At 46.6% G+C, this 26,470-nt stretch overlaps 3 protein-coding genes across 4 annotated transcripts in view; 2 read left to right on the forward strand and 1 right to left on the reverse strand.

Moving 5' to 3' along the window:
* CCDC15 (coiled-coil domain containing 15) overlaps positions 1 to 979 on the reverse strand; it is a 47,071-nt gene extending 46,092 nt beyond the window's left edge. Inside the window, exon 1 of the mRNA XM_056544182.1 lies at positions 746 to 979. Coding sequence (XP_056400157.1) covers positions 746 to 916 — 171 coding nt within the window. The 5' untranslated portion in view covers positions 917 to 979. The remainder of the gene's footprint in view (positions 1 to 745) is intronic.
* Positions 980 to 1,468: 489 nt separating this feature from the next.
* LOC130294427 (uncharacterized) lies at positions 1,469 to 8,913 on the forward strand. Its single transcript, XM_056544186.1, has 5 exons — positions 1,469 to 2,401; positions 3,628 to 4,060; positions 6,370 to 6,501; positions 7,338 to 7,498; positions 8,699 to 8,913. Exons 1-5 carry the CDS (start codon positions 2,303 to 2,305, stop codon positions 8,855 to 8,857), a joined length of 984 nt encoding a protein of 327 aa, XP_056400161.1. The 5' UTR covers positions 1,469 to 2,302; the 3' UTR covers positions 8,858 to 8,913.
* An 8,241-nt stretch (positions 8,914 to 17,154) lies between these two features.
* The window catches only part of HEPACAM (hepatic and glial cell adhesion molecule), a 44,180-nt gene continuing 34,864 nt past the window's right edge, over positions 17,155 to 26,470 (forward strand). Inside the window, exon 1 of one of the 2 annotated variants that reach the window (XM_056544183.1) lies at positions 17,155 to 17,300. In XM_056544183.1, coding sequence (XP_056400158.1) covers positions 17,216 to 17,300 — 85 coding nt within the window. In that variant the 5' untranslated portion in view covers positions 17,155 to 17,215. Of the gene's footprint in view, positions 17,301 to 22,425; positions 22,522 to 26,470 lie in introns of those variants that run through there. The other variant, XM_056544184.1, reaches the window with a different exon arrangement.

Raw genomic sequence — 26,470 nt, forward strand, 5'->3', positions numbered from 1 at the left:
CTAGTGTCCCCCTCACCTCCCCCCCCCATGTCACAGTCACTAGTGTCCCCCTCACCTCTCCCCCCCATGTCACAGTCACTAGTTTCCCCCTCACCTCCCCCCCCATGTCACAGTCACTAGTTTCCCCCTCACCTCCCCCCCCATGTCACAGTCACTAGTTTCCCCTCACCCTCCCCCCCCCCCCGTGTCACAGTCATTAGTGTCCCCTCAAAAAAAAAATATATAAAATAAAATAAACAACTTACCTTCGCCTCTTTTCTAATGTTTCCTGATTCCCCGTTGTACATGAGCAGCAGATGTCACGTGATCACAGCCAATCAGCCCGCACTCCTGAGTATGGAATGTGACCGCTGAGGCCACTGGCTGTGATAGTCACCTGACATCCGCTGCTCGGTCACATTGTAGTGCGGACAGGAGGTAGAACGGTGGATCAGCACTGAATTTAAGGCGGAGGTTTGGGAAAACAGGTTTGTTTGTTTTTTGGCACAACATCCTATTGAAAAGGGCTGACAAGAAAAACTGTAACACAACTAAATTCTTAGTCGCCCTGGGAGGTCAAGCCCTGATGTAGAGGATCAGTTGCCCATAGCAACCAACCAGATTCCAACTTTCATCAGCCTGATAAAAAAAAAAAAATGTAAGCTGAAATCTGCTTGGTTGCTATGGGCGACTGTTCTACTAAGCCTATGTACAAGGTTTGATAGAGTTCCCTCTAACCAGTGAACATACAGAGAGCAGTGCTCACCCAGGCCCGGCCTCCAGCTGCAGGGTCCCCCGGCTCTATCCAGGCGCCTACAGCAGCGACTCTCCCCGGGTTCCTCTCGGCGAGCACGGCCCGGTTCACCACCATCGTGCTTGTCCTGACCCTGCCCGGCTCTACTCGGCCCCTCACAGGACGCTGCACGGGCGGCGCCATTTCTCCAAGAGCCACAGAAAAGCTTTTCAAACGGCCGCGTCTAGGATCTCCATGACAACAACTTCCGGCTTCCGGTTTGCTGAAGAGGTTGTGATTGGCTGCGCGTCCGTCCAATGAGATAAGCCCGCTGATCAGCTCAGCAGAAAGTATCACACATGATAGTCTGTGTATGTAAAACTATCATGTGTGATACTCTCTGCTGAACTGGCGTATCTAAGCCTACTAATGTGATACTGTCTGCTGACCTGATGTATCTAAGCTTTCTAATGTGATATTGTCTGCTGACCTGAAGTATCTAAGCCTACTAATGTGATTGTCTGCTGACCTGATGTATCTAAGCCATCTAATGTGATATTGTCTGTTGACCTGATGTATCTAAGCCTACTAATGTGATACTGTCTGCTGTACTGATGTATCTAAGCCTACTAATGTGATACTGTCTGCTGTACTGATGTATCTAAGCCTACTAATGTGATACTGTCTGCTGTACTGATGTATCTAAGCCTACTAATGTGATACTGTCTGCTGTACTGATGTATCTAAGCCTACTAATGTGATACTGTCTGCTGTACTGATGTATCTAAGCCTACTAATGTGATACTGTCTGCTGACCTGTTGTATCTAAGTCTAATAACGTGATGCTAACTGATGTATCTACGTCTATCAGTGTGATATTATCTGTTGAACAGGTGTATCTAAGTATCAGTGTGATCCTTTCTTCTGAGTTGATGTATCTAAGTGTATTTTGCTGAGCTGGTGTATCCAAGTCTATCAGTGTGATATCTGCTGAGCTGGTGTATCTAAGTGTATCAATGTGATCCTTTCTGCTGAGTTGGTGTATCTAAGTTTATCATTGTGACACCTTTTGCTGAGCTGGTGTATCTAAGTGTATCTGTGATAGCCTGGGGGAGTTGGGTGTAGGGAGTGTAGCTGTGCGGTTACTAAGGGTACTTGCTTAACCTTTTCTATTCGTGACGCCAGGGTGAGGGCTATTCTCTGTATGCTTGTCCTACCGCCACCCTTCCCAAAAGCGATAGGGAGATACAACAGAGTCTATTAGAGCTTGACAAGTGGTTGGGACCTCGTGAGTCTATTGAGCTTAAGAAGATAATTGTTGCGCTGATCCACTGGATTTAGGGGTTTAGATTCGGTCCAGTAATCACGCTAGCTTTAGTGGGGATTGAGATTTTAACTCACGGTTTAGTTTAGGCTGAGGCCAGCAGGTTTCTAGCCTAGCTTGTCTTGGAAAGTTGTGCAGATCCGTCCGGCATCCACGAGAGCAGCAACCCAAGAGAGTGATACTTGGCTACAGCTCCCTTATATGGGCAGGGGCTGGACTAAAGCTCACTGGTCCATAACAACTGTTAATCTCCTGTACAGAGAGTTATGGATAAACATGTGACCCAAGGACCTCCAAAGGTCCTCCAACATACCATAGAGGAATTAACATGGTCACATGACCAAAGGTCCTGCGACGCTAACAAGGTAAGTAGACTAATATACCTTATATTAAATATACACATTATTAATTATATACATAATAGCATTATGAAATTAGAGAAGGAGGAGGTGACTAGGGGCTGTCCCACCTGGGGGACCCTACCTGAACGTAGTAACTCTGACTTTGGGGACCACCATACAAGGTACGGTATGTAATATGGTACCGGGATACCACATACCAATGTAATACTTTTGTTCGACGCCGCGCCATTTAGGAGGCGGCGTCTCGGACTGGCAAGGAGGGGGTTAAATAAAAGTTAGAAGAGAAGAATAAAATGAGGAGCTGGAGAAATAGGGGGGGGGGGGGGGTGTAACCTAGAAGGGCAGGAGGACAGGGATAGGCTAAGTTAACAGGAAGGGGAGGAGGAGTAATAGGGGATAAAATGTGTTGTGAGGCTTCCGGCTTCCTCTTTGTGGAGTCCCCGGCAAGTGAGAAGCTTCTGTGCAGCAGGTAGCTATTATGGCCGACGACCTCTGTGAGAGAATCCGGGAGAGGGCGTTGCATGAGGAGGGTTTCCTGGCACGGCTGCTTGCCGGGCTGGGGAACCCTTCCCTTACACCTCCCCCGAGTCAAGTGTCTGCGCCGTCGGAGGTGTCGGGATCGGGGCGCCCGTCGCGCCGATCCCGTCCTCCGGCTAGGCTTAGTCCTAGTCCCCCTAAGTCCAGACGGCGTGGCCACGCTGGACGGAGCGATAGTGCAAAGCATGGAGGGGGGCGTGGTTCTCGGGCTGCTCGCGCGGCGGCGCCGGCTCCGCCCCCTCCCTTGTGCGCGCCTCTCTCTCTTCCCATGTTACCAGCAGTTAGGCAGCAGCTTCACGTGGCCCAGGTACATTGCTCTGCAGCGGCTGCTGCTTCTGGCTCTAGTGCCCAGCTGTTAGGGTCTGCTCCTACTACTCCCGTCCCTTGCCCCTTGCTTAGAGATTCCCCGCCCCCTACTTCTATCTACAGCCCCCTTCTGGATTCCTCTGCACCCACTGTTTCTGCCCCTAGTCCCCTACCAGTACGTTTGCCCCCTAGGGATATGGGCAACACCCAGCAGGCGTCTTCATCCTCCTCAGTGCACGAGGGTGAGGCACTGGCAGGGGTCCTTCAGGGGCCCGCTGCAATTGTTACTCCGTCCCCTGATCCTTCTCCTGTGCCTTTAGATGCTGCTGGGGGACTTGGGGCTCCTGTGGTTCCCGCTGCTAGTGTTGCTTTATCTCCCCCCCCAGCTTCCCATTATGGATCAGCAAGCGGTTATACTTCCCCATACCGTGCAGCCGGAAGTTGCTGGCCCATCTGGAGGGTGCAGGCGATCTTCATCTGGGTCCGCCAGGGGCTCTGCCCGTGAAAACCGTGGCGAGGCTAGCGGTTCCGGGAGGCGCCGCCGAGGTCGCAAGGGCCACGAATCCAGATATCGCAGTCATCGATGTCGGTCCAGGTCCTCCCGCTGGAGGTCCCCTTCCTCCTCAGAATATTCATCCGATAGCTCTATGAGTCCAGATAGGTCACACCGACGTGGGTCTCGGCGGGGGATTTCAAGATCCTCCCGTCGTTCGACCTGCGGTGCTACACGCTCACACGATGTCCCCATTGCTGTTACGCCATTGGATCCAACGGGGCCGGCGGCCCCGCATGTGATTCCGGTTCCTGCCCCGGCAGTTGGTAAGTGTGATTTATCTGGGGTTTGGGGTGAGGGAGGGGTCCAGGGTTTTATTCCGGCCCTTAAGGCCTTGTTGCATCGGTTTGAGTCCCCAGGTTCTGTTCCGCCATCGGCTGCTACCCAACGGAAGGCGTCCCCGGTGCGGGCGGGCCTGCATAAGGAAGCAATTTTTTGCGGACTCAGTCATCTGGGGGCCCATATTGATGATACTGTACGGGGAAAAATTTGGGCCAATCAGTATATAGACATATGGTCGTTGGTATCAGTTGATCAGCATACAGTGGATAGGGAGCGTAGACCGGTTACTCAGGATAGGTTCGTGGATAGGAAACCTCGTGTAGCGAAGACGATGGGAAATTGGCTCCAGGCCTTCGCTGTTCTGGGTTGTGTGATGGGGCAGCGGCATCCCGAGCGTTGCTCAGAACTTTTTATGTACATGGATGCTATATTCAATGCTCATAAGTCATACGGCGGTAATGCATGGTGGCGATATGACGAGGAGTTTCGTCGCCGCCTTGCGTTGCAACCGGATTTGGGTTGGGGGGTAAAAGCGACAGACGTCTGGTTGCGACTTATGATGTCACAGAGAGTTCCTCCCTTTCAATCTGGGGTCACTGGGGGGCAGCAGGCTGCCTCAGGTTCAGTGGCCGTCCGCCGCCCAGGAGCCTGCTGGTTGTTCAATGAGGGGCACTGTAAGTTCTATGGCCTCTGTAAATTTAAACATGAGTGTTCCACCTGTGGCGGATCTCATGCGTTGCACCAAGCAGGTTAAGCAACCCAGCAGGCCCCAGGGTCAGGCTGAATGCAAAGAGTCCGGTGTCGGTGGAAGGGATGCTGCCGTGGTTAAATAGGTACCCGGATAGGGCGGCTGCAGAGCAAATTATGGAGGGTTTTTCTATTGGTTTTTTCATACCGTTTGTTCCCTCCCGATCCCCTCAGCTGGCAAAAAACTTGAAATCCGCCAGGGAACTCCCACAGGTTCTCCGGGAAAAGGTTCAAAAAGAGGTAAATTTTGGTCGCATGATGGGTCCGTTTTTGGCCCCCCCATATGAGAACCTGAAGGTGTCCCCTTTAGGTGTGGTTCCGAAGAAGGAAGTGGGTAGTTATCGTTTAATTCATCACTTGTCTTATCCAAAGGGCACGTCGGTGAACGATGGCATATCTAAGGAGGATGCTTCAGTCTCCTACGTCTCCTTTGATCGAGCGGTCCATTTGGTGGGCAGGGCCGGACGGGGCGCATTTTTGGCCAAGTCGGACATTGAGTCAGCTTTTCGGCTCTTGCCGGTGCATCCGGAATGCTATCACCTTCTGGGTTGTATGGTAGATGGTTTTTATTATTTTGATGCCTGCCTTCCTATGGGTTGCTCGATTTCTTGTCATTATTTTGAGATGTTCAGTACCTTCTTGGAATGGGCTGTTCGCTTTGAGGCGGGTTCAGACTCGATTATACATTACCTGGATGATTTTTTGTTCGTTGCTCCAGGTGATTTTTCCCGTTGTCAATTTTTGTTAGACTGTTTTAGTTCCCTTATGAGTAGATTCGGTGTTCCCTTGTCCAAGGAGAAGACGGAGGGTCCTGTCACGAGGTTGTCCTTTCTGGGCATCGAAATTGACACCGTGGACATGGTCTTTCGCTTGCCGGTGGACAAGTTGAACAGGCTTCGGGATCAGCTGATGGGTTTTTGTGCAGCCAACAAGGTTACTCTTTTCCAATTACAATCCCTTTTGGGTTTATTAGTTTTTGCTTGTAGAATTATGCCTATGGGGCGGGTTTTCCAGAAGGCTTTCTCTTGCCACCAAGGGCGCTCGCAGACCGGAGCACAGGATCAGGGTTACTGGGCCTCTAAAAGCTGATTGTGGGGTTTGGATTGATTTCCTTGCCCGGTACAATGGTCGCACCTGTTGGCAACAGCCTGTTATTTCTAACTTTGATTTAGCCCTTTTTACTGACGCGGCTGGCTCGGTGGGTTTTGGGGCTTTCCTGGACGGGGAGTGGTGTGCTGAACGTTGGCCTGTTCTTTGGGTGGATAACGGTTTCTGTCGCAACTTAACGCTTCTCGAACTTTTTCCCATATTAGTAGCCCTGGAGTTGTGGGGGGATCGTTTTGAGAACCGGAAGGTTTGTTTTTGGACGGATAACCTCAGTGTTGTGCATTGTATTAATCATCTATCTTCTTCTTCTTTTCCTGTTCTATCTCTGCTTCGGCGTTTAGTTCTCCGCTGTCTAGAGCTTAATGTGCTTTTCAGGGCTCGCCATGTGCCTGGTATTGAGAACTCAGTTGCTGATGCATTGTCTCGTTTTAATTTCCAGGAATTCCGAGAGTTGTGTCCGGATGCGGCATTGGAGGGCCGGCAATGCCCCTCTTTCCTTTGGGAGGTGGTGAGCAGAGATTGATGCCATTGGTGTCCTCGTCAGTTACCCCGGCTACTTGGTCTGGACATGGTAAGGCGTGGGGTGAATGGCTGGAACTGGTGGGTGGCCGGGATGTGGCGGGTGATGATGAATGGTGTTTTACTGTCACCGTGGATTATCTGTTACGCATGCGAGAGTTGGGCAGGTCAGCAATAGTAGCTAGACGGAGGCTTTCGGGCCTTAGTTTTCACTTTAAATTAAGGGGTTGGGTTGATGTTACTAAGCGTTTTTCTATTTTGCAAGCGCTCAAAGGTTGGGATAGGACGCCCAGGGTTTCAGATGCTAGACGGCCAGTTTCCTTTTCCTTGTTGTTGTCCTTAATGGCTGCCTTGCAAGGGGTTTGTCGTTCTCCTTATGAGTCCCTCTTATTTCAGGTGGCTTTTTCTTTGGCCTTCTTTGGGGCTCTTAGGGTGGGGGAGTTGGTCCCTAGTTCCGCAGGTGGGGTGGGGGGTTTGTTGCAAGACGATGTAATGTTGACGGAATCCTCGGTTCAGGTCAAGGTGAGAAAGTCGAAGACTTAGGGGGGAATGGTTAACCCTTAGTGCAGTGTCGGGCAGTGCCTGCCCGGTGCGTTTAGTGGGTTCTTACGTGTTAGTGCGCTCGTCAGGGCGTAATTTCCTTTTGCATGAGTCAGGTTCCCCGCTTTCTCGCTTTCAGTTTGGGGCAGTTTTTAAGAGATGTCTGGTGGCTCTGGGTTTCCCAGAGGGAGAATATGGTACGCATTCTTTCAGGATTGGGGCAGCCACTGAGGCTGCACGGGCGGGTCTGCCTGCGGCTGAGATCAGGAGAATAGGTCGGTGGAAATCAGATTGTTACGCCTCTTATGTTCGCCCGGAACTGTTGCTTTAATTTGTTTTTCGTTTCAGGTTCTCGTTCTCCTGTTGTGGTTTTTCTGGGTCATTCCTTCATCTTTCGGGTTGGACAGAGAGCTGCTTGCAGGCCAGGGGGACAGTCCCTTGGTTTTCCCAATGATGTTCAATGGAGAGGAATCGGTGGACTCAAGTGGCTTCGGGTGCTGGTGGAGGCGGTGGGTATTGCTCATGTTGTCAATTCCCCTGTGGTGCTTGTGATTCATGCGGGGGGCAATGACCTTTGTTCCATGAGAATGGCTGAACTCATTACTTTGATGAAAGCGGATGTTGAGAGGATTCGGGAATTTTTCAGGGAGATGGTGGTAGTCTGGTCAGAAATGGTTCCCAGGGTGACGTGGCAAGGGGCCAGGGAGGCTCAGGCTATTGAAAAAGCTCGTCGTACAGTTAATTCCCGTATGGCGAGGTATGTGAGGTCCAAAGGGGGTGTGGTAGTGAGACACAGGCAATTGGAAGGTGATAATCGCCGGTTAATGATTGCGGATGGTGTTCATCTGAATGACATAGGCACTGATATTTTTCTGTCGGGGCTACAGGATGGGGTGGAGCAGGCGTTATTTCTCCTCGGTGGGGGTCGGAGTGCGGCTTAGTTCCTTGCCGAACTCCTCCGTGGCGGAGGAGAAATTTGGAGGAGATTTTCCTGGAGAGTAGAGTGTGATGCCCGTCGAAGAGGGCGGCCGGCTGACCGCTTACCTCTGAGAGTGTTCAATCAGAAGTTCGGATGTAAATGGTTTATTTTAATGGTTATTAAATAAACGCTGTGGCCGACCCCCAGTTGTCCAGCAAAAGTTAGAAGTGGTCAGTGTTTTTATTATATCCAGCGAACAGTTAGAAACATAAATAAACTAAAGGTCACTTGTTGTCAGTCTGTTCGACGCCGCGCCATTTAGGAGGCGGCGTCTCGGACTGGCAAGGAGGGGGTTAAATAAAAGTTAGAAGAGAAGAATAAAATGAGGAGCTGGAGAAATAGGGGGGGGGGTGTAACCTAGAAGGGCAGGAGGACAGGGATAGGCTAAGTTAACAGGAAGGGGAGGAGGAGTAATAGGGGATAAAATGTGTTGTGAGGCTTCCGGCTTCCTCTTTGTGGAGTCCCCGGCAAGTGAGAAGATGTCCCGCCCACCCACCCCTTATACGTTCTGTTTTGGTATATATAAAAATAAAATAAAAAATAAATAAAATATAAAAGGAAGTATTATCTTACTTTGTGTCGGTGTTTTATCCCTTGGTAAAAGGTGGGTCCCGTGGGACTTTTAGGACTATTCGGCTGGATGGTGCCTGTTAGGTCTTTTTGACCTTGGGATCTGGTGATGTGGAGCGAGTTGTGTTTTGGTTCCCGTTTTAATGTTATTCTCTTTTAGGCTAAGTCACAGCGTGGCGGAGGAGAAATTTGGAGGAGATTTTCCTGGAGAGTAGAGTGTGATGCCCGTCGAAGAGGGCGGCCGGCTGACCGCTTACCTCTGAGAGTGTTCAATCAGAAGTTCGGATATAAATGGTTTATTTTAATGGTTATTAAATAAACGCTGTGGCCGACCCCCAGTTGTCCAGCAAAAGTTAGAAGTGGTCAGTGTTTTTATTATATCCAGCGAACAGTTAGAAACATAAATAAACTAAAGGTCACCTGTTGTCAGTCCTGCACAGCTGGTGTATCTAAGTCTATCAGTTTGATATCTGCTAAGCTGGTGTATCTAAGTGTATCATTGTGATACCTTTTGCTGAGTTGGTGTATCCAAGTCTATCAGTGTGATATCTGCTGAGCTGGTGTACCTTAGTTTATTGTGTAATATTCTTTGTTATATATGCCAGTCATGTGTGAGACTGTCTGCTCAGCTATGTATCTAAGCCTAACTTGTGCGGTACTGTTGGCTGCTCTGTTCTTTCTAAGGTTGTTTTTTTACATGTTATGGATTTTTTCTGGGTGTAGACATTTAATGCTGCCTCTAAATCTGGATGGAGTCTGGAGGGCAGTGTCTCCAGCTGTTGAGCAGCCTAAGGCTATCTGGGCATGCTGAGAGTTGTAGTTTTGCAACAGCTGGAGACACACTGTTTGGAAACCACTGCTGTAGGGGACAGAGGTGTCTGGCATTAGCTCTCTTCCTATTGACAACACATGTATGCTAAGCTGTGGCCAGCTTACGGGTTAAATGTGGGTGTGATGTGTACTGGGATCGGTACAATGAGCCCTACCAGCGGAGTCTTGTGGTACATTGTGCGGCACATCATAGCCTGGTATTTAATGTGGCCATCAATCTCCCCAGGACATGTCCTCTTACAGTTCTCATACTTCAAATTTTTTTTTCCCAGACACAAATCATTTGGTCAATAGACGGTGAAAACGTCCCATCACCTAAAATCACCTTGGACTCCATAAGGCAGTGTTTCCCAACCAGTGTGCCTCCAGCTGTTGCAAAACTACTACTCTCAGCATGCCTGGAAAAATTGAGGGCAAATTTGTTCGACAAGATGCACGTGATAAATTCATGATTACTGCAAAAAGTTACCCAGACTATAGCAGAGCTACACAATTTTAGAGAGAAAAAAAAGCATCTAGTCACAGTGAAAAATCTCTAAACAGCAACTGCGACAAAATTGTGTGACGAATCACCAACACCACATCAACAGTGTAAAAACTATGTTAAAGGGGTACTCCAGTGGAAATTTTTTTTTTAAATCAACTGGTACCACAAAGTTCAACAGGTTTGTAAATTACTTCTATTGAAAAATCTTTATTCTTCCAGTACTTATCAGCTGCTGTATGCTCCACAGGAAGTTGTATTTCTTTCCTTCTGGAGTTCTTTTCAGTCTGACCACAGTGCTCTCTGCTGACACCACTGTCCATGTCAGGAACTGACCCGAGTAGGAGAGGTTTGCTATGGGGATTTGCTTGTACTCTGGACAGTTCCTGACATGGACAGAGGTGTCAGCAGAGAGCACTGTGGTCAGACAGAAAAGAATTCCAGAAAGAAATACAACTTCCTGTGGAGCATACAGCAGCTGATAACTACTGGAAGGATTAAGATTTATATATAGAGGTAATTTACAAATCTGTATAACTTTCTGGCACCAGTTGATGTTAAAAAATGTGTTTACCACCTGAGTACCCATTTAAATCCTCCCCCCCTCCCATGTACAGTCCATTAAAGGAGTAGTCCAGTGGTGACCAACTTATCCCCTATCCTAAGGATAGGGGATAAGTTGCAGATCGTGGGGGGTCCGACTGCTGAGGCCCCCTGCGATCTCCTGTACGGAGCCCCGACAGCCCGCGGGAAGGGGGCTTGTCGACCTCCGCACGAAGCAGCAGCCGACACGCCCTCTCAATACAACTCTATGGCAGAGCCGAAGCGCTGCCTTCGGCAATCTCTGGCTCTGCCATAGAGATGTATTGAGGGGGCGTGTCGGCTGCTGCTTCGTGCGGAGGTCGACACCCGCTATCTGGCCGGAGAGCCTGGCCCCCGTACAGAGAGATCGCAGGGGGCCCCAGCGGTCGGACCCGCCGCGATCTCAAACATATCCCCTATCCTTAGGATAGGGGATAAGTTTTTCACCACTGGACTACCCCTTTAAAGTGAATGGGTCCACTATGATATACAGTATGTTGATATATCTTTTTTTGTCGTATAATTTTGACATGTGAGCCCAGCCTTATTGGGCAATATTTTAGTGTAGGACTTCAGCTGGTTGACCATACCTGTTCTGCATAACATTAAGTTTTCATGTCAGATTTTGTGCGGAATGTCCGTCCGGAAATTTTCCGGCAGGCACTGCCCAAACAGCGGAATCGTCCGGAATTGGAATTTCTGCGGCAGATGTTTCGGCCGCAGAAATTCCATCATGTGCACATCGAAAACAATGGGACTCTACTGCAAAAGAATTTCCCAGCTGAATTTGTCAGCCAGATTCCGCTTGGAAATTCCTCCATGTGACAGGGGCCTAACACTATATGAGTGTTTCCTGATCAGGGTGGCTCCAGCTGTTGCAAAACTACAACTCCCAGCATACCCAGACAGCCTTCGGCTGTCTGGGCATGCTGGGAGTTGTAGTTTTGCAACGGCCTGATGCTTCCTAGTTGGAAACATTGCAGCATATACTTTTAGAGAAAAAAAAATCTATTTAATTTTCTTTCCAACCACAGCTAAAGGGGTACTCTTTTACTTTTTTTTATTTTTTTTTTATTATGAACTGGTGCTAGAAAGTTAAACAGATTTGTAAATTATTTGAAAGACAAGATGAAGGGATTCGGCACTACCTACTTCTGTACCACCTGCACTGGATTCAAAAGTCTCTGGCCCTCATTTACTATTCTAAACCCGACTTGTTTTGTCGTTTTTTTTTTTTTGGCGCATCTTTGTCTGCAACATGTCGCAGACATGGTGCGCCAGTCTGCGACACGATGCAACATTTTTTCCCGACGGACCCGATGTGGATTCTCCCAAAGCCGAAAAAGGAGCGTAACCCGACATTTCTGAGCTTTCCCACGTATTTATAAAGGTTTCCAACCCGAATTTGTTGAATTGTTGTGGATTTTTTTCCCGACAACTCAGAGGAGTTGGAAACCAAAACCAACAAAACCCACGTGCGACAAACAGGATGCGACATAATAATAAATACCAGGGGAAAAAAGCAGTCGGGTAACAGCGGAATCGTCCGGAATTGGAATGTCTGCGGCAGATCTTTCGGCCGCAGAAATTCCATCATGTGCACATCGAAAACAATGGGACTCTACTGCAAAAGAATTTCCCTGCTGAATTTGTCAGCCAGATTCCGCTTGGAATTTCCTCCATGTGACAGGGGCCTAACACTATATGAGTGTTTCCTGATCAGGGTGGCTCCAGCTGTTGCAAAACTACAACTCCCAGCATACCCAGACAGCCTTCGGCTGTCTGGGCATGCTGGGAGTTGTAGTTTTGCAACGGCCTGATGCTTCCTAGTTGGAAACATTGCAGCATATACTTTTAGAGAAAAAAAATCTATTTAATTTTCTTTCCAACCACAGCTAAAGGGGTACTCTTTTCCTTTTCCTTTTTTTTTTTTTTTATGAACTGGGGCGTAACCCGACATTTCTGAGCTTTCCCACGTATTTATAAAGGTTTCCAACCCGAATTTGTTGAATTGTTGTGGATTTTTTCCCGACAACTCAGAGGAGTTGGAAACCAAAACCAACAAAACCCACGTGCGACAAACAGGATGCGACATAATAATAAATACCAGGGGAAAAAAGCAGTCGGGTAAGAAAGCAAGATTTTCTAAGTAAATGAGGGACTCTATCTGCGGTAAATGTTTCGCACCGTTTGGTGCTTCGACGGGCCTGACTCTAGACCGGAACATGTCACCTTATATACAGGTGGATAATTACTGCTACCAATCGCTGTTCTTTACAACACTGACGTCACTCAAGATAGGAGGATTGCTAATTATCTACTAAAACCGCAGCGAGCAAAGAAACATACATTCAGCTTTTGATACAAAGTTTCAGAAACAGACTGATACATCTACGTTGTCATTGAGCCCTAAGATGCCCGTGGCATCGGTGGCTATGATCCAGTGAGTCTCTCTTCTTAGGAGATTCTTGTCGGATCTCATGCCCGGTATGGCTGTAACCTTTTCGATGGCGGCAAACCTTAGTTGTTCAGGGCTTCCTCCATGCGCTTCTATTATATGGGATATGAATCTGAAACTTTGTATCAAAAGCTGAATGTATGTTTTAGAGATGAGCGAACTTACAGTAAATTCGATTCGTCACGAACTTCTCGGCTCGGCAGTTGATGACTTATCCTGCGTAAATGAGTTCAGCCTTCAGGTGCTCCGGCGGCCTGGAAAAGGTGGATACAGTCCTAGGAAAGAGTCTCCTAGGACTGTATCCACCTTTTCCAGCCCATCGGAGCACCGGAAAGCTGAACTAATTTATGCAGGATAAGTCATCAACTACCGAGCCGAGAAGTTAGTGACGAATCGAATTTACTGTAAGTTCGCTCATCTCGCTGCGGTTTTAGTAGATAATTAGCAATCCTCCTATCTTGAGTGACGTCAGTGTTGTAAAGAACAGCGATTGGTAGCAGTAATTATCCACCTGTATATAAGGTGACATGTTCCGGTCTAGAGTCAGGCCCGTCGAAGCACCAAACAGTGCAAAACATCGGTGTCGCCTCTCAGTGGTACCCCCCGATAACATCTATGCGTCCCCCCATGATGTACTGATTGCTGTATGTACAAATAAATGTGCTGAAGCTGGAAGAACTGTGAGTCGCCGGCTTTTCATTTCCTCTATCAAGTTTTAGATTTGTAAATTACTTTTATTAAAAAAAATCTTTACCCTTCCTGTACTTTTTAGCAGTTGTATGCTACAGAGAAAATTCTGTTCTTTTTGAATTTCTTTTTTGTCTCGTCCACAGTGCTCTCTGCTGACACCTCTGTCCGCGTCAGGAACTGTCCAGAGCAGCATAGGTTTGCAATGGGGATTTTCTCCTCCTCTGGACAGTTCCTGACAGGGCTGTGGAGTTGGAGTCAAGGAGTCGGATGAAATTTTGGGTACCTGGAGTTGGAGTCGGCAAACAATGCACCGACTCCGACTAAATTTAGATTGGAATAAAAAAATAAATTAAAAAAAAGCAAGTTTAAATGTCCCAATTCACAAAAAGTTATAATTAATGAATTCTCTACTATAAGAAGAAAGACCAATGCATTCAGAGCCTCACGTAACCGCAAAACGAAAACGTTAAGTGACCGTGAAGAAGCTTTTCATGTGCTTCACTATATGGCACGTGTTACGACACTCCCCGACAGGTAGAGGAAGCCGCCGCTTGGAATGATCCCCTTCTCCAGGAACACAGGTTGGTTCCAGACGACCGTCCAACTCCCGACCGGAGGATACGAACGCGGCCGCTCCCGACCAGCAAATCAGTCGAAATCCTTCCATAGCTAGAAATAACGAAAGCGCTGTCCCAATAGTAATTCCCCCCACAAACGAGACCAGCTCCGTCTTGAGGGTCAAACAGGAATTAATTTAATGGGGCTACCTGCCCGGTATTTATGCAGGTCTCCACCAGGTGGACACTCCCCTAGGGGACCTGATGGAAGACTGTAAAACATAGTGGCCAGTAGCCAATCACAGTGGCTTCAACATAAGCCCTTCCCACTTTACCCATACCTCCCTCCTCTCTATCCCCCAGACAACTGGGAAGAAATCCAATTATCTCCCAGGACGAAGAAATCCAATTATCTCCCAGGATGAAGAAATCCAATTATCTCCCAGGACAGAGACAATCGCCATCCCAGAACACAACAAGAAAACGCATTGAAACATATAAATGACGAAATAGAAGGCGGGCGGCAGCTTCCAGCGGTGTTTGGTAGATAAAGGGTCCGTTTTTAGTTCCATAGGATTTGTACCGAACACTGCTGATTTTTCCTCGGGTCCCAAAAACGGCCGCCGCCTCATACGAATGGAATGGAGAAGTGTCTGCGGTTAACCACAACGTTCTAATTGGTTCCAAGAGGTTAACCAGCAGATGGATCCGTCACAGTACGCAACGCACAATTAGGAGCGGCAATACTTATACTTTCCATAGTGTTGTGTTCTGCTGTTACAGGGAACCCATGGGTAACCTAGCCTCTCACTGATAAGGGATTAAGTAAAATGTTTTTTGCAGGACTAGAGACACTTGTATAAGTGAAGGGAATGGAGGGTCAATAGTTCAAGACTGAAGCTGTAAACCATTGGAAAAAGGATATAAAAACTTGTAAACTCGATTGTTAGCTTAAAGGGGTACTCCGCCCCTAGACATCTTATCCCCTATCCAAATGATAGGGGATAAGATGTCAGATCGCCGGGATCCCGCTGCTGCGGCACCGCGCTATCATTACTGCACAGAGAGAGTTCGCTCTGTGCGTAATGACGGGCAATACAGGGGCCGGAGCAGCGTGACATCACGGCTCCGCCCCTCGTGACGTCACAACCCGCCCCCTCAATACAAGTCTATGGGAGGGGGCGTGGCGGTCATCAGACGTGCATTAAGGGGGCGGGGCGTGATGTCACGTGGGGCGGAGCCATGACGTCATGCTCCTCCGTCCCCTGTATCGGCCGTCATTACGCACAGAGCGAATTTGCTCTGTGTAGTAATGAAAGCGCGGTGCCACAGCGGCGATCCCGGGGGTCCCCAGCAGCGGGACCCCGGTGATCTGATATCTTATACCCTATCCTTTGGATAGGGGATAAGATGTCTAGGGATGGAGTACCCCTTTAAATATGGGATTCTACTAGGAAATCATGTTTTATAATAAATGCTCCTTCCTGGATCCTCCCACTGCCCTATCTTCAGCAGCAGATCAGAACACAAACTGTTCAATACAGTAGACTGTTGGCATCTCAGCCAGTAGTCCTGTGGTAATGACAGGTAGGTTGCCTTTCTTTCCTTCAAGGAATGTATAAAATACGTTTGCATATTAATACGCCGGAGTCGGGGAGTCGGAGTTTGTCAGGCCCAAGGCCTGATTATGGACACATACATGTGTTTTATAATTGTATCTGTGTATAAACTAAGACCTGGGGGTGAGGGTCATTCAGACGGTGTATCCTTAGTTTTTTGTATATTGCATTTTATTGGGGGTCTGGCTGTTTGGTATCTCCTTTGAAGTCAAGCACACTGGTCCCATCATATAATCAGATAAAGGGTCAGGAAGAGAGATGCCCCACCTGGTGGTATCAGAGGGGAGGGGGGGAATGGAGTTTCCCCTCCAAAGAAGTGGATAAGATTTAAAAATGCTGGACTCAACTGTTGTTCAAGGCTGTGCAAAAAGCTGACAAGAGCTGGACTCTCACTCCCAAGGACGGCTATACCATCATGCTGTAAGGACTTCATTTTTGCTTTCTGAACTTGCCTTGCCAAACTCTTTTATATATTTTTATACCTGTATGTCATTTGTTTCTGTATTTTTATATATTTAGAACTGTGATACATTTTATCAGATTAAATGTTTAATTAATCAGCTCTGGTCTTTGATCTCTAAATATATGAGCTCACCTTTCTGAAGGCAGCTCTGGTGGAAACACGTTTATCTAAGGGTTAATTGGTGACTTGCTGGGACTAGTAGTGGATACCCAGAGGTCTGGTGGCCTTAACCCTTGCACCATCACGCTCTCTCTAGCGTCTTAGCTGGACCGATAGGGTGTGATCGTGACAGAGTTGGAAGTACAAAAAACATTTATCTACCGACTCCACAGCCCTGGTTCCTGACACGGACAGAGGTGTCAGCAGAGAGCACTGTGGACAAGACAAAAAAAGAAATTAAAAAAGAACAGAATTTCCTCTGTAGCATACAGCTGCTAAAAAGTACTGGATGGGTAAAGATTTTTTTAATAGAAGTAATTTACAAATCTGTTTAACTTTCTGGCACCAGTTGACTTATAAAGATCTAAAAAAAATGTTTTCCACCGGAGTACCCCTTTAATCCCACCCCAGCGAGACAAATGTACCATGAAATAATCGGAGAATAACGCGTCTCCGGCCTGACAGGCCCATTCATCGCTGCGACCCACAAGTTCCGTTCCACAACATCTGGATCCTCTTTTTCATCCTCCAGCCAGTGTAATAGTTAATCCCATGTCACAATTCACTGTTATCTCACTTTTTTAGGATTGTCACCCATTTCACTTTATGGGTGGGGGGGTGGGGGGGGGGAGGTCTCGGTATTGAGGGGGTTTATAGGGTGATGTTATTTTAAAAAAGGGCTTGGCATAAAAATAGTTGTTGGGAAGTGAGAACAAAGGACAGAGCCGCCTCTATTCAGGAGACGCTGGCACAAGACACCGAGCTGCACTACGGGACGTGCCCAGCGTGGATAAAACATGCAAATCAGCACTGGGGCACCAAGCTTAAACCAAGATGAAGACAGAGCGAGCGGGTGACCTACGGGCTCTCAGCTGCCCAACTATCCATCACCTTCTGTGGCTGCTGGCCATCTATACAGGTGAGAGAGTCGCTACTAGATTGTAAGCTCTTGAGGCCAGGCTCTTGGCTACTTTCAGCCTTAGTAGTTTTAGGTTGATAATAACGTTTGGAGTTTTTCTGTATATCCTGCACCGCATGTTAAGAAAAGGGGGGGATTCACACACAGCGGATTTACATGGCGGTATCACCCCCACATTGTGCCATTTTGCTCATTGTGAGTTCACATCACGATTTTTACATCCGATTGTAAGATCTGCTCAAATCGGATGCAAGTAGTAAAATCGGATGACTATAAAAATAGTTGTGATAGCCTGGGGGGAGTAGGGTATGGGGAGTGTAGCTGTGCGGTGACTAAAGGGTGCTTGTTAACCCTTGCTATTCGTGACGCCAGGGTGAGGGCTCCTCTGTAATGCTTGTCCTGCCGCCACCCTTCCCAAGAGCGATAGGGAGGTAGATAATAATGGAATGTCCACAACCGGAGAGTTTACTGAAACAGTTGCAACTTTTACTGAAGATTTTATGCAAGCTTCATAACCAGAACAGTTGCTATACATGCAAGCTTTCTTTGGAGATTGACAAAGGTTGGGACTTTAGCAATTTAGAGTTTTTAGGATAATATGCGCTGTTCCACTGGATTTAGGGGATTTAGTTGCGGTCCAGTAGTCACGCTAGCTTTAGCGGGGAGTAGTTTAGAACTCACGGTTTAAAGGAAAACTCCAGACCATAAAAATTGTCCCCCATAGTGCCGGCAGTAAAAAAATAATGATGTACATACCTTCCTCCGCTCCCCGGGGCCTCCGGTAACCGGCTCTGGTCTCCGCCGCGATCCACTTCCTGGTTGCCGGTGGTCAGATGAATCAGCCAATCACCAGCCGCAGCGCAGTCCGACTCGGCCGGCAATAGGTTGAGCGGCAGTGTGAAAACGCTTCAGAACACAAATTTCTTCACTACACCAGCACCTGCGGCCAGGGCCGAAAACGTCACACTGCCGCTCAGCCTATCGCCGGCCGTGTCGGACTACACTGCGGCTGGTGATTGGCTGATTCATCCGACCACCAGCAACCAGGAAGTGGATTGCGGCGGAGACCGGAGCCGGTTACCGGAGGCCCCGGGGGAGCGGAGGAAGATATGTACATCTTTATTTTTTTACTGCCGGCAGTATGGGGGACAATTTTTATGGTCCGGAGTTCTCCTTTAAGTCCGCTTAGGCCGGTAGGTGTCTTTGCAAGTTGCGCAGATCCGTCCTGCTAGTCCGGCATCCACTAGAGCAGCAACCCAAGAGAGCGATAATTGGCTACAGCTCCCTTATATGGGCAGGGGCTGGACTAGTGCTAATTGGTCCAATACTTGTGTCAATCACCATTACAAAGGATTATGGGGAACATGTGACCCAAGGACCTCCAAAGGTCCTCCAACATACCATAGAGGATTTAACATGGTCACATGACCGAAAGTCCTGCGACACTAAACAAGGTAAGTACTATACATTATATTAAATATACATTATTACTAAATATGTACATGTATCAACATTGTAGAATTAGAGTAGAGGAGAGGCGACTAGGGGCTGTCCCACCTGGGCGACCCTACCTGAGCGTAGTTACTCTGACTTTGGGGACCACCACACTAGGTACGGTATGCAATACGGTACCGGGACACCTCATAGTCTCGAAAAAAAATCACGTGAGATTAAACCAGTGGTCTTCAAACTGTGGCCCTCCAGCTGTTGCAAAACTACAATTCCCAGCATGCCAGACAGCCGTTGGCTGTCTGGGCATGCTGGGAGTTGTAGTTTTGCAACAGCTGGAGGGCCACAGTTTGAAGACCGCTTGATTGAACCGTTGAAATTGCTTGGCGATACGATTCGATACGATTTACATCGACATGAATGTTATGACAATCAGATGCGACTTCAGTCCGATGTTGAATCGTGACGCAAAATCGTGGTCAACTGCAATTTTTCGTCCGAGCAAAAATGTGATGGAAGCGTAAATGGATTAAAGGGAACCAATCAGCAGATTTTAGCACATGTAACGCTTGATAACACGTTATATAAACTAAAATCGTTCTCCTCACCATCCCTGGGGGGACTTTTTTGCCCCCAGGGATGGTGAAGATATTAAAGGGGTATTTCAGGCCAAAACTTTTTTTTTTATATATATCAACTGGCTCTGGAAAGTTAAACAGATTTGTAAATTACTTTGATTAAAAAATCTTAATCCTTCCAATAGTTATTAGCTTCTGAAGTTGAGCTGTTGTTTTCTGTCTAACTGCTCTCTGATGACTCACGTCCCGGGAGCTGTGCAGTTCCTATGGGGATATTTTCCAATCATGCACATCTCCCAGGACGTGACATCATCAATGAGCAGTTTGACAGAAAACTTCAGAAGCTAATAACTATTGGAAGGATTAAGATTTTTTAATAGAAGTAATTTACAAATCTGTTTTAACTTTCCGGAGCCAGTTGATATATAAAAAAAAGTTTTTGCCTGGAATACCCCTTTAAGTTATAAAGTCCCCTCCCATGGCCGCCCCCTAAGAAGTCCCCTTATTTGGAGACTTCTACCAACCAGCACCCATCGCTCCGGCCGTAGTTCCGCCCCCTCGTGTTAATTGACAGCTCGCGTCACCGCTCTGTTCCGTCTGCTTAGGGAGCAAAGCGATTACGCAAGTCGTCAATCAAGCTGACGGGGCGGGGCCACGGCCGGAGCAATGGGGAGCAACGGGTGCTGGTAAGTACTACTTCTTAGGGGGTGGCCAGGGCAACTTTATAACTGAATATCTTCACCATCCCTAGGGGGCAAAAACATTGATTTAAGCATTATATAATATATATATATATATATATATATATATATATATATATATATATACATACCGTATACGCATTGTCAAGCATTATATATGATAAAATCTAATTGGTTCCCTTTAAATGGTAACTCTCATAAAAACATTTTTTGCTATTGCACTCCTTATGATAAATACAAAAATATTCCTAATATACTTTGTTTAAAAAAATGAAGTTTTCTATGTTTTATTTGTGCTTAAAAAAGCTCAAGAGCACATTTTCCCCCATCTTATACACAGACTTAGGACCGAATCCCAAACACAGGAAGTGCAGCCTGGAGTGCTGAGGGGGGTGTGTCCAGCCTCATCCAATCACAGCTCCTCTCACACTTAACTGTCATATGCTGTTGGTTGGACTCCCCCCCCCCCCCCCCCCTCAGCACTCCAGGCTGCACTTCCTGTGTTTGGGATTCGGTCCTAAGTCTGTGTATAAGATGGGGGAAAATGTGCTCTTGAGCTTTTTTAAGCACAAATAAAACATAGAAAACTTCATTTTTTTTAAACAAAGTATATTAGAAATATTTTTTATTTACCATAAGGACTGCAATAGCAACATTTTTTTTAATATGAGTGCATTTAACACTGATGCATGTTTTTAACATAGTTTTATTTTTTCTTTATAGAAGTCAATGGATAGGATGGGAGATGATGTTTATGTAACAAATCGAATTAACCAGTCGGATGTAAAAATAGTCATGTCAAACCCGGCCTAATGGCCCGTTCACACTGTGAAATTTCCGAGCTGAGGATTCTGCTGAGGAAAATGTGGTGCAGCAGCCACCCATTGTTTTCAATGGGATTCTGCTGCACTATTCCCACTACAGAATTTCCACGGCGGAGATTCCACCGTGGAAATTATGGCTCCTCATTTCCGATCAGTCCTAGCGCCGGCTTGTTCTGCCAGCGCCCGCTACAGATGGAGTCTCTACGCAGAATATCTCCAGGCAAAGATTCCATAGTGTGCATGAGCCCTTAGATACAGGTGGTCCCCCACAGGATTTAGGGGGAGATTTATCAAAACCTGTCCAAAGAAAAAGTTGCTGAGTTGCCCATAGCAACCAATCAGATCGCTACTTTCATTTTTGACAAGGCCTCTGCAAAATGAAAGAAGCGATCTGATTGGTTGCTATGGGCAACTTAGCAACTATTCCTCTGGACAGGTTTTGATTAATCTCTCCCTTTAGAGTTTTTATTTTTATTAAATTTTTTTAATACACTTTGGGGGAGATTTATTAAACTTGTGCAGAGGAAAAAATGACCAGTTGCCCATAGCAACCAAACAGATCACTTCTTTCAGTTTTTAAAGGGGTACTCTGGTGGAAAACTTTATTTATTTATTTATTTTTTTAAATCAACTGATGCCAGAGAGTTAAACAGATTTGTAAATTACTTCTATTAAAAATTCTTGATCCTTCCAGTACTTATCAGCTGCTGTATACTACAGAGGAAATTATTTTCTTTTGGGATTTCTTTTCTGTCACGACCACAGTGCTCGCTGCTGACACCTCTGTCCATTTTAGGAACTGTCCAGAGCAGCATATGTTTTCTATGAGGATTTTCTCCTGCTCTGGGCAGTTCCTGACATGGACAGAGGTGTCAGCAGAGAGCACTGTGGTCATGACAGAAAAGAATTCCAAAAATAAAAGAATTTCCTCTGTAGTATACAGCTGCTAATAAGTACTGGAAGGATTAATATTTTTAAATAGAAGTAATTTACAAATCTGTTTAACTTTCTGTATTCAGTTGATTTAATAAAAATAAAAAATAAAAAAAAAAGGTTTCCACGGGAGTACCCCTTTAAAAAGGCCTCTAAAAGTTGAAAGAAGCGATCTGATTGGTTATTATGGGAAACTGGTCAACTTTTACTCTGCACAGGTATTGATAAATCTCCCCCTTTGAGGCAGATTTAGTAAAACTAGAGCAAAAGTAAAAAAATAAATAAAAAATAAGTGAATAAGCCTCATATATCAAAATCAGTGTTTCCCAACAAAGGTGCCTTCAACTGTTGCAAAACTACAACTCCCAGCATACCCTAAACTGTCTATGAAAACTTTGGTTCCCATAGCAACCGATCGATGAAGAAGAAATAAAAGCTGAGCTCTGATTGGTTGCCATAGGCAACAAAATCAGCTTTTCTTTTACACAGTTTTAATAAATCTGCCCCTATTGTGTTTCTTTAGTAACCAATCAGATCTCCGCTCTTGTTTTTTCGGAAAATAAAAGTCACAGCGATTGGTTGCTATGGGGACATTGGTTGCTATGGGAAAAAGCTTCATTGGTCTTCAGCTTTTTGTTTTAATTCCTCATTATTTTGAAGATCTCTGCTTGCTGTCAGCTTATATCCAGAGGATAAAAACCATGTCCCCATGTAGCTCCACTCACACAGCTGATGGGTTTGTGACAGTGTATCAGTGAAGTAATTGCTGTCAGACTGTAGTTCGTAGAGGATTATATGGACCAGTGTTTTCCAACCAAGGTGCTACCAGCTGTTGCAAAACTACAACTCCCAGCATGCCCGGACAGCCAAAGGCTGTCCGGGCATGCTAAGAGTTGTAGTTTTGCAACAGCTGGAGGCAACCTTATTGGGAAACTCTGATCTTAAATTAAAAGGGGTACTCCGGTGGAAAAGTTTTTTTTTTTTTTTTTATCAACTGGTGCCAGAAAGTTAAACAGATTTGTAAATTACTTCTATTAAAAAAATCTCAATCCTTCCAGTACTTATTAGCTGGTGAATACTACAGAGGAAATTATTTTCTTTTTGGAACACAGAGCTCTCTGCTGACATCACGAGCACAGAGCTCTCTGCTGACATGTCTGTCCATTTTAAGAACTGTCCAGAGTAGGAGAAAATCCCCATAGCAAACATATGCTGCTCTGGACAGTTGCTAAAATGGACAGAGATGTCAGCAGAGAGCACTGTGGTCACGATGTCAGCAGAGAGCTCTGTGTTCCAAAAAGAAAAGAATTTCCTCTGTAGTGTTCAGCAGCTAATAAGTACTGGAAGGATTAAGATTTTTTTAATAGAAGTAATTTACAAATCTGTTTATCTTTCTGGCACCAGTTGATTTAAAGAAAAAAAAAGTTTTCCACCGGAGTACCCCTTTAACCCCTTAAGGACATAGGGCGTATCCATACGCCCCCGTTTCCAAGTCCTTAAGGACCGAGGGCGTATGGATACGCCCTGAGCATTTCCGGCCCCCACCGCTAGCCGGAGGGGAGCCGGAGCCGGATGCCTGCTGAAATCGTTCAGCAGGCATCCCGGCATATCGCCCAGGGGGTCATTATGTCCCCCCATGTCGGCGATTGCCGCAGATCGCTGGACAATTCAGTCCAGCGATCTGCGGCAGATTCCGGGTCAATCGGGTCTCCAGTGACCCGATGACCCGGAATTACTGGCTGATCGGGGCCGTCAGAGACGGCCCCGAACAGCCAGAGCCTGCAGGGGTGAGGTGGCACTGGTGCCACCTCACGATCGCCCTGATTCGCACGATCGGCCGACCAATCAGGGCGCCTGCTGCGGGTGTCACTCCCGCAACCTGATTTGCCCCTCTTCCGGAAGACGTGAGCGGGTGCGGGAAGACGACCCCCGGTGCTGGGGACCCCGATCCCCGGCGTCCCTGTTGGGATCGGGGCCCCAGAAGCAGCGGCGGCGGCGGAGACGACGAGGGACTGACCTGTGCTGCTGGATCGTTGGAGGTGAGTGACAGCCTCCTGCTGTTGCTTAGCAACAGCTCCCAGCATGCAACAAGGGCATGCTGGGAGCTGTAGTTATGCAACAGCAGGAGGCAGACCACCACAACTCCCAGCATGCCCTTATGGGCATGCTGGGACTTGTAGTTTTGCAACAGCTGAAGGCACATTCTTTCTATGGAAAAGTGTACCTTCAGCTGTTGTGTAACTACAACTCCCAGCTTGCACAATCAGCTAAAGTGCATGCTGGGAGTTGTAGTGGTGCATCTGGTGGTTGCATAACTACAACTCCCAGCATGCCCGTTGGCTGTCGGTGACTGCTGAGAGTGGTAGTTCTGCAACAGCTGAAGGCACACTGAGTTAAGTAGTAAACCAGTGTGTCTCCAGCTGTTGCATAACTACAATCCCCAGCATCCCCAGCCAATGTAGTATGCCTCCGGCTGTTGCATAACTACAAGACCCAGCATGCCCTTCCGCTGTCCGTACATGCTGGGGGTTGTAGCTTTTGCAACAGCTGAAGGCACACTGGTTGCAAAACACTGAGTTTGTTACCAAACTCGGTGTTTCACAACCTGTGTGTCTCCAGCTGTTGCAAAACTACAACTCCCAGCATGCACTGATAGACCGTACATGCTGGGAGTTGTAGTTTTGCAACAGCTGGATGTTCCCCCCCCCCAATGTGAACGTACAGGGTACACTCACATGGGCGGAGGATTACAGTAAGTATCCGGCTGCAAGTTTGAGCTGCGGCAAATTTTCTGTCGCAGCTCAAACTGCCAGCGAGAAACTACTGTGAACCCCCCGCCCATGCGACTGTACCCTAAAAACACTACACTACACTACCACAAAATAAAATAAAAAGTAAAAAACACTACATATACACATACCCCTACACAGCCCCCCTCCCCAATAAAAATGAAAAACGTCTGGTACGCCACTGTTTCCAGAACGGAGCCTCCAGCTGTTGCAAAACAACTACTCCCAGTATTGCCAGATAGCCACTGACTGTCCAGGCATTCTGGGAGTTTTACAACAGCTGGAGGCCCCCTGTTTGGGAATCACTGGCGTAGAATACCCCTATGTCCACCCCTATGCAATCCCTAATTTAGGCCTCAAATGCGCATGGCACTCTCACTTTGGAGCCCTGTCGTATTTCAAGGCAACAGTTTAGGGCCACATATGGGGTATCGCCGTACTCGGGAGAAATTGGGCTTCAAATTTTGTGGGGTATTTTTTGCTATTACCCTTTTTAAAAATGTTAAATTTTTGGGAAAACAAGCATTTTAGGTAAAAAAAATTTTTTTTTTTTACATATACAAAAGTCATAAAACACCTGTGGGGTATAAAGGTTCACTTAACCCCTTGTTACGTTCCCCGAGGGGTCTAGTTTCCAAAATGGTATGCCATGTGTTTTTTTTTTTGCTGTCCTGGCACCATAGGGGCTTCCTAAATGCGGCATGCCCCCAGAGCAAAATTTGCTTTCAAAAAGCCAAACGTGACTCCTTCTCTTCTGAGACCTGTAGTGCGCCAGCAGAGCACTTTTCACCCCCATATGGGGTGTTTTCTGAATCGGGAGAAATTGGGCTTCAAATTTTGGGGGGTATTTCCTGCTATTACCCTTTTTAAAAATGTTAACATTTTGGGAAACCAAGCATATTAGGTAAAAAATAAAAAAATTTTTTTACATATCCAAAGTCGTGAAACACCTGTAGGGTATTAAGGTTCACATTACCCCTTGTTACGTTCCCCGAGGGGTCTAGTTTCCAAAATGGTATGCCATGTGTTTTTTTTTTGCTGTTCTGGCACCATAGGGGCTTCCTAAATGCGACATGCCCCCAGAGCAAAATTTGCTTTCAAAAAGCCAAATGTGACTCCTTCTCTTCTGAGACCTGTAGTGCGCCAGCAGAGCAATTTTCACCCCCATATGGGGTGTTTTCTGAATCGGGTTTTCTGAAATTGGGTTTCAAATTTTGGGGGGTATTTTCTGCTATTACACTTTTTAAAAATGTAAAATTTTTGGGAAACCAAGCATTTTAGGTAAAAAAAATATAATTTTTTTTACATATGCTAAAGTCGTGAAACACCTGTGGGGTATTAAGGTTCACTTTACCCCTTTTTACGTTCCCTGAGGAGTCTAGTTTCCAAAATGGTATGCCATGTGTGTTTTTTTGCTGTTCTGGCACCATAGGGGCTTCCTAAAGGTGACATGCCCCCCAAAAACCATTTGACGCTCCTTCCCTTCTGAGCCCTCTACTGCGCCCGCTGAACAATTAACATAGACATATGAGGTATGTGCTTACTCGAGAGAAATTGGGTTTCAAATACAAGTAAAAATTTTCTCCTTTTTACCCCTTTCAAAAATTCAAAAATTGGGTCTACAAGAAAATGCAAGTGTAAAAAATGAAGATTTTGAATTTTCTCCTTCACTTTGCTGCTATTCCTGTGAAACACCTAAAGGGTTAATACACTTAATGAATGTCATTTTGAATACTTTGGGGGGTGTAGTTTTTATAATGGGGTCTTTTATGGGTCATTTCTAATATGAAGGCCCTTCAAATCCACTTCAAATGTGAACTGGTCCATGAAAAATAGCGAGTTTGAAAATTTTGTGAAAAATGTCAAAATTGCTGCTGAACTTTGAAGCCCTCTGGT

The sequence above is a fragment of the Hyla sarda genome, chromosome 10 (assembly GCF_029499605.1).
Source record: "Hyla sarda isolate aHylSar1 chromosome 10, aHylSar1.hap1, whole genome shotgun sequence".
In the NCBI taxonomy this organism is placed as follows: domain Eukaryota; kingdom Metazoa; phylum Chordata; class Amphibia; order Anura; family Hylidae; genus Hyla; species Hyla sarda.

Coding starts and splice junctions, on each gene's coding strand:
- LOC130294427 (XM_056544186.1), top strand. CDS start 2,303: ATGGATAAACATGTGACCCAAGGACCTCCAAAGGTCCTCCAACATACC. Junction 4,061..6,369: donor GGTTCCTGCCCCGGCAGTTG/GTAAGTGTGATT, acceptor TTTAATTTCCAG/GAATTCCGAGAGTTGTGTCC. Junction 6,502..7,337: donor GGCTACTTGGTCTGGACATG/GTAAGGCGTGGG, acceptor TTTTCGTTTCAG/GTTCTCGTTCTCCTGTTGTG.